The sequence below is a fragment of the Pimephales promelas genome, chromosome 4, assembly GCF_988280905.1.
Source record: "Pimephales promelas chromosome 4, fPimPro1.hap1.1, whole genome shotgun sequence".
NCBI classification, from domain to species: Eukaryota; Metazoa; Chordata; class Actinopteri; order Cypriniformes; family Leuciscidae; genus Pimephales; species Pimephales promelas.
Window position 1 is genome coordinate 4,763,599 of NC_142772.1, and position 8,337 is coordinate 4,771,935.

The window sequence follows — 8,337 nt, forward strand, 5'->3', positions numbered from 1 at the left end:
GACATGCACTGCTTTTTCACTAAATCTTAGCACAATTTTTAGCCTATTGTACAGTATGTGTACCGTTTTGCCAGTAAGTCTTCTGTTAGGTCATTGGTTACACTTATGCTTATCCATTTCCACACACAAAAAATGTCCTGCCACCTTGAGTTTTTTTCTTCTCCTTCCTACTTAAAATCCTACTTGTCCAAGGTTGCTTGTCTATTTTTCACAAAATTTGGTATGCATATCTAGAGATACTCCCGATAAAAAAGTCATCTAAAGATGTTAAAGATATTGGGGATGTTGCCCATTATGAATTGGTCATTTTTTTGGTAAACGCAATGCCAAACCTTACAAAAGGAGGTACACATGATGATTATCTCTAAATGATAAACCATTTTATTTCAATGTGATTGATAGAGGAAGGTTGTAATACATCCTTTTATATCCAGTCTCAGAGTTTGGTTGAATAGCCATATATTGGTTGAATAGATAGTTTGTGCCCTGAGTTTAATATAATTAGTTTGCAAAGAAATATGTGATCTGCAAAATGCTTATAGATTAAAGAGCACCTTTACCTTTTAATATAACCTAGTGAATACTTTTTCAGCAGCCAGACATGACTGAATAAACACCAATTAAAACAGACACAATATTTAAAAAGATATCTCACAAATCCGATGATTTCCGTGGCTATATATTTATTTATTTATTTATTGTATTTTTTTTATGTGTTAATTAGTTTTCACAAGTTTAATGCTGTTAGCCTAATAGGGATTTATTCATTAAAAATCCTCTTTGATGACAAATGGATGGGTAATCTGATTATAGTGTAAATTTTATAATTGGATGGTCATATATTTAAGAAGAACATTGAACATGAACATTGTCAAATAAATAGCCTCCCTATTATTTTTGCAGTGTAGTTGTCAAAATAGTATCTTAACTGAATGTTTGTACGATATGAGCTTGAAGCTTATAACTTGTTAAGATGTTGTTTTAAAGTAGATTCCCAAAACTGTTTGAGTTTAAAACTGAACAAATCCACAAATCCCAATATAGTACAACACAACGTGATATAAAAACCCATGGTACACTGCTGGAAGTAGCTTGTTACTGGAAAAGATAGATTATTTTGAAAACTTGCTAAACTAAATGTAGTTAAGTTTGTTGCATTGCAACTTTTATTTACAACTCTTCTTCACTTTTTATTGAAGAGGAAGCCATGTCAGTCTTTCTCACTTAAAAACATTTTAATCCTTGATGAGTAGGGCATCAGTAAATGAGGCCAGCAGTTCAAACATCAATTGAACTGCAACTAAAATGACTTAAGTCTTCAGCATGAATAAGCAATTAGACACGATTCAATTAACATGTGCTGCCATGTTAGCCTTTCTCTGACTTTTATCAGAACATTATAAAAATCTGTTCAAGGTATTAACTTGCTAACTCGAGTGTGTTTTTCTAACTCTGTCTCTTTAATCTTTTCCAGGGTGAAAGAAAACACGCTCCAAGTCTAAAGTCCAAATGGACTTCTGAATCATCTTCTGTAAAGAACCATTATATTGGTTGAATTGTGCTACAAAAGGCAAGCGGAGGCGAGGCGAGCTTGCTGGTTGCATGATGGCTCCTGAAGGTATAGGGGAGCTTCGAGACTTACTCTTCTTTCTGCTGCTGTGCTTCACACTATTGGCTGACCTATTGGAGATGTCTGCAGCTTCCTCACTGGGATTGGATGGTGAAGGTGACATAGTGTGCCCTTCTGTGTGTCGCTGCGACGAGGACTTTATTTACTGCAACGACCGCGGATTGAGCGCAATCCCACCTCTGCCACCATCTGCAACTGTCCTTTATCTTCAGAACAATCACATTGACAATGCAGGGCTTCCTAAGTCCTTGGAGTATCACACTACCGTGCGTGTTATATATCTCTACGATAACGAGCTCGATGACTTTCCATTGAATTTGCCACCTTCATTAAGAGAGCTCCACCTCCAGGACAACAACATTAGAGTGTTGCAAAGGGCTGCACTTGCTAGACTTCCGCTCCTTGAAAAGTTGCATTTGGACGACAACTCGGTCTCGACAGTGAGTATCGAGGACCAGGCCTTTGCGGACAACCCTAGATTACGTCTCCTTTTCCTTTCCAGAAACCACCTCTCCAGCATCCCATCTGGTCTTCCGGCCTCACTTGAAGAACTCCGTTTAGACGACAACCGAATCTCTACTATTCCCACTCATGCCTTCCGAGGTTTGTCCTCTTTACGCCGCCTGGTCTTGGACGGTAATCTTTTAGCTAATCAACGTATAGCTGATGATACCTTCTCACGTCTGGCAAACTTAACAGAACTCTCCCTGGTCCGCAATTCGCTTCAAACACCCCCACTTAACTTGCCCAGTGCCCATCTGCAGAGACTCTCCCTTCAGGACAATAACCTCATACACATGCCTCGGGGCTCTCTTGATGGAATGCGCAGACTACAACGGCTAGATCTTTCCGGAAACAATCTGACTACCCTTCCCAGAGGATTGTTCAGGGACTTGGACAACCTGGGGCAGCTGCTTGTGCGAGGAAACCCATGGCACTGTGGGTGCAACTTGCGCTGGCTGCATGACTGGCTGGAGGCAAAGGGGAACACAATTACCGTGAGAGGCTTCATCTGCCAGACACCAGAGCGAGTCCGAGACATGGCGCTTAGAGACCTCACGAATCAGATGGATGAATGTGAGTTGGCTGCTGCAGGTGGTGGGGGAGTAGGTACAGGTGTTGGCGTTGGTGGTAACAGGGCGGCGGGAGTCATTTCGACCACTCTTTCTCCCCCTCAAGGGTCCCTGTTCACTCTCAGGTCCAAGCGACCAGGACTGGGTCTTCCAGAAACAGGGTTGGACTACACATTAAGCAGCAGTGGTGTGGGCAAGAACCTAGCCCTGAATGTGAAACCCCTGTCCCACGACAGCATCCGTGTTACTTGGAGTGTGGCGCAAACATCTTCTTCCTTTCGATTAAGCTGGCTTCGCCTGGGAACTAGCTCTGCCATGGGGTCCATCACAGAAACTTTGGTTAGGGGTGACCGGCGGGAGTACCTTCTCACTTCCCTGCAGCCTGCTTCCAGCTACATCATTTGCATGGTGCCTCTAGTGTCTAACAGTGGAAGCAGAAGTAGTTTGCCTGGGGGGGACACAGAATCAAATGAGGTTTCGGTTTGTGCCAGAACAGAAACGTCTGATCCCGGCCTGCCTGATGAGGAACAAGGTGAAGAAGATAGCTCTGATCAAATGACTTCCCTGCCACTTGCAGGAATCATTGGAGGTGCCACGGCGATAGTTTCCCTCGCTCTCATCATCGCCATTTTCTGCTGGTACGGGCACCGTGCAGGGCGCCTCAAATCACGAGACCATTACAGTCATAGTGGCTCTCGCAAGAGCAAACACTATGATGACTACATTGAGTCAGGCACAAAGAAAGACAACACCATCTTAGAGATCAGAGGTCCTGGATTTCAGATGACACCAATGGCAACAAGGCAGACCCTTCAACCCAAACCAGTGCGAGAGGATTACATTATACACACAATCTTCCCTTCGAACGGCACAGGTCCATACAAGCCATCCCAAAACATGACCAACTCTGGCTATGGTACCAACCGTGGCTATAGAGAAGGAGGCATTCCAGATATAGATTACTCTTACACATGATAGCTTTGATTTAGAAACCATCATTAGGAGTCATGTATTGCATAGATACACAGTTTTTAATCAACATGGGCTCGGCTGAATCCCTTTGTGCCTTCTGGTCTCCATTACAATGTAGCCTGCTGTTCATGAGACTATAAAACTTTTAATTGGCCCAGATGCTTATAGGGAAGCATTATAAATGTGGTGCCAGGAGGCAATGATGCCATTTCAGGTGGCGATACCAAATGCTATTTTCACCTCCCGGTGTAATGATCAGTATCCCTGACATTGCTGTTTTATCTCTGGCTGGTGCACTGAGGTGGATTCAAGGGCAGCCCACACTGCATTCAGCTTACAGACTGTTTATAAAGCTAAATGCATATAAAGGCAGCCTTCTCATCGGTTGCTAAATAACCAACCTGCTATTCGTTTTAATAGTTTTCTCCTGAGATAAATGTTCCTGAGTCGAGGATTTGAGTCCTGCATAAAGCAAGATAACCTCTTTGTTCAGAGGAACTGGAAATGTGTTGTGGCAAGCGATCCCTCTGGAAAATGCATGGGCTCACATGCATATTTGTTTTTGGAGATATGAGCTGCAGAACACAACTACTATTCCTAATAAAGAAGGAGTGTTTGGACCAGGCAACGACACGACCCTGAAAAACTACAGCGAGTTTTGAAATGCCTCAAAAACTAAATTTGAAATCTTAAACACCTGAAAGCTGCCTGATGCTATGATAATGTCCAACGAGACTGTTTTACCTTCAGACTGGTATAAAGTTGAAAGGATGAATATGTGTCTTGAGGACTTTCAATTTTTAAGATTGCAACTGAACCCTGGTGTGTTGATAGATACAAACAACGCAAGTTAGAAATTGGACATTGTCATGACTCTGTTCCCTAGTTTGATTTTTGTGTTGTTTGTTCTTTTCAAATTTCTTTCACATTGTTTAAGTTACATAGCCCTGCTGATATTTTCAATGTAATATTCAAAGGATTTCCTCTATAACTGAGGTCAGTCTGTTATCACTTATCCATTATTAAATCCCCCAAACAACCAATCAGAGCTAAAGCAGCCAGACTTTATTAAAAATAAGAATATCTCTGTAAAAACTTCACAGTAACGCATAACTTGCTTGTTTTCAATAGATTGTCCCTTATAATGTTTTGCACAGAGAGGAAACCAATGTTCTGTTAAGGTGGACCAAGATTTATAGGTTGCTTAGCCACATTCTTAGCACAAAATTGCATTCTTTAAATCGTTTATTTACATCTCCAAATGTCACTGAAGAAAAGTATGGCCTTCTTGCTAACCACTTGCTACGAGTCTTAGGAAGAAGAGAAAGGGTGTTAGACGGAAACCAGGAATTTGAACCATAACACTGTGGACCATCACTGTGGGAGATAGAGAGTGAATCAGAATGTTGTATAATTTTGTAAGGTGGATGCATTTTGCTGAAAATTATTTTTGACTTAATTCCTTGTGTAGAAATGATCTGTTTGTCAATGTCTTCAACCCATTCATTTAAGCCAACAGCAGGAGAGAATCCCACCCATCAGTCAATTTACGCAATGGTAGACGGTGAGAAAATGTGTGTATGTGTGCGTTGTATGAAAGACTTTCCCAGACTCTCTGGACATTTCTGTTCTGCTCCTCTGTATTTGTATTTATGTATTTGAGGACTTACACTGCCTTGTATTTTATGTACTATTTGGCAATGTGATACTTGTCAAAAATAGGAAAGGAGAGAAAGAGAGAGAGAGAGAGAGAACGAAGTAGACTTTTCTAAACTAAAAAAGACCAAGAGATTATACAGATAAAACATGGATTTGATATTAAAGCAGGCCCCCAACCGAATTTAAGGCTGTGGTGTTGAACTGTGCATGAAATGTTGTGTCATCTTCTTGCTGTCTGCTGTTGTGCTGCGTTTGGTCTTTCTCCTTTCCCTCTGCACAAAGGACTGCTAACTTCTGTTTCAGAGATGGAAATGAATCAAGACTTCATGGCATTTCAGTACAAGTTGCCTTTTTATTAATAGGCAAGTTGAGAGAAAACTACCCACTATTGCCATTGCTTCAATAACATAGCCCGTTTTTTTGTATTTTTATTTCATTTATTTATTTTTTATCGTTTGTTTGCTTTATGTAGTTTATCAAGTTCGCTCAAAAAATGGCAATTGTCTCTTTATTTTCCAAATTCAACATTAAAAATGACAAGACTTTTGGAAGACACAAATTCGGAAAAATATTTTATCAGAATCGTGAAGCAAAATGAACTAATCATCAAGTCAAAAGGACAAAAAGACACCATAAAAGCACAAAAAAGTGGTCTGTATGACTCAGAAGACTATATTCTCATTAATCATAATAGTTCTCATACTGTATATGAAATGAATGATTCCAGATGCCATGAGTTTGTGTGTCTTGTAACCTATCAAAACTAGCTAAATTTAACTGAATGAGGGTTAGTAAATGCTCGGCTGAACTGTCTGCATTCATCTTAGGTATAATTTGCAACTGCTTTCAAGAGAATATTCACTGCATCTCAAGAGCAATTGAAACATGTTAAATAAACTGTTATTTTATTTCCCATGATTACTGTAATGCAGATTCATGCAGCCCCCACAGAGGCGCTGCGATTTGAAACTCTACAGGTGTAAATGAGTTCTTGCATTCAAGTTCCACCTATAGATCATATTTTCTCTCAGCTTGCAGATGAAATGTTCAGGCGCTCATTCCCTGTCTTCAGTTTCCCCTCCCTTCTTGAGAAACCTCTTTGATCTGCCGCCATTGTTTTCATTTGAATCTGCAGCATGTGCGAAGAAGGATTACAGAGTCAGTGTGTGTGTCCTAGCGTGTGTGATGATGATGTTCTTTAGGGGTTCAAAAATATGGAGGCGTACATTAAAAGTATTTTCTGTTGCAATTTTTCCTGTCTGTTTTATTCAAACCATCTGCAAATTCGGCATCTCCTGCCGACTCTGACCAGCAGTTGTTCCACCTGCACCCCATTAACGCAGATGTCTCTTTGCACACTATATACACACATGCGTACACAAACACACACACTCCTTCTGTTGTCACCCCTGAGACAGGAGCTCAGCCTGCACTGATTCTGTAAAATAACAGCAATACTTCCCCCTCACACAACCCGTTCTCACTCCCAAGGCATCAAATACTGCTGCTCGGGTTATTCATGTCACTACACGGATGATAAAGGTGTCCCCTCGTGTCTTTATAGCAACGTGGCCATCAACCCCATTGCTTTCAGCACGAAATCTTGTGCTGGTCCGAGCACGAGTTCGGTCCCCAATGAAATGCTTCGTTATTTATATTTAATGGCGTTTTTCCACTACACAGTACCAGCTCGACTCTTTGTTTGGTTTTCCACTGTGTAAAAGTTGTACCTGTACCTGCTTTCGGGTACTTTTTTTTTTCTATCACCACCGGCGAGGTTCTGAGCGAGCTGAGGTGGTACTAATGCCTGGTTCAGATTACATGATTTTTTTTTGTCTGTTACGCAACATGACATCATGACTTTTGCGTAACGCCACTTTCGAGTCAAGTGGCGTGTTATCTCTACCAGTGATGCGCGGGTTGATCCGAAATGAGCGGGTGCCTGCGGTCACCCACGGTCACCCGCGGTTACGGGTCATCCAAAAATGTTTTTAATGATATTCGGGTCGCGGTTGGTCGGGTCGTTTGAAAAAAGATGCCAATTAAACATTTGTATTAATATAGTACTAGACACAATTTTTGATGAAATATACAGCCCTACACATTATTGGCTGAATAACTGGCACGAAGATAACACACAAGCTCAGTCTAAACAGTTCTCGGTTCTATAGCCTACTGGTGATTCGAGAACCGCTGTCCCTGTGCGTTCGGTAGTATCAGCTGCTCGTGCTCATCACTTCTCTGAACAGTGGCACCAACATGTCTCGGTTCAGTGAACTGTTGGAGTTACTGGAGTAAAATATAATTGAGGATATTGATTTATTTCGATTCAGAGGCGACTGTCAGGCTTGTCTGAAAGTGAGTAACTTTAGTAACTTGTGGATCAGCAGCACTGACGCAAGACGCGAACTGTTTCGAACGATTCAGTTCGATTTAGTGTACTGGTTCGACCGGTTCACTAAAAAGAACCGGTTCAAAAGAACGATTCGTTCACGAACCGGCCATGTCTACGATCACTACAGTCTGCAGATGGATGGAGGCGGCAAGAGAAAAGGTGAAGACTGGGGAGTGGAAGCTCCGCAAATACACAAATAGAAAGAGTAAAAGTGCGGGAGACATTTGCTGAAATAATGAAAGATGATGACCAAAGTGCTGGTTTTGCCTTTGTTATGTGTAGGCCTACGTCTTCTTGCGACGCTGTGTGGTTACACGTCTATGGCCCAATAACGCTCCGATGAGCATTTACTACTTTAAAAAAATGCGGTCAGGAAGCGGGTCGGGTACAATATTTTTTTACTTTTTTTGCGGTCCGAGTTGCGGGCGGGTAGTTGAAAACGTCGGTCGGTTGCGGGTTGTTTATACATTGACCTGCGCATCACTGATCTCTACGCATTTTGAGCTATCCGCGTGTATGCGTGTATGTCTACGCCATTAACGTCCGAGTGATTCCGTGTGTCTGTACACGCCGTCAAATGTCCGCCCGAAACGAAGCAAAATGTAGAT

At 41.7% G+C, this 8,337-nt stretch overlaps 1 protein-coding gene across 2 annotated transcripts in view; it reads left to right on the plus strand.

The window, feature by feature from the left end:
* The window catches only part of flrt1a (fibronectin leucine rich transmembrane protein 1a), a 69,116-nt gene extending 62,537 nt beyond the window's left edge, over nucleotides 1–6,579 (plus strand). For both annotated transcript variants that reach the window (XM_089129866.1, XM_089129865.1), the window contains exon 2: nucleotides 1,475–6,579. In XM_089129866.1, coding sequence (XP_088985992.1) covers nucleotides 1,603–3,678 — 2,076 coding nt within the window. In that variant the 5' untranslated portion in view covers nucleotides 1,475–1,602 and the 3' untranslated portion in view covers nucleotides 3,679–6,579. The remainder of the gene's footprint in view (nucleotides 1–1,474) is intronic.
* Nucleotides 6,580–8,337: the final 1,758 nt, after the last annotated feature.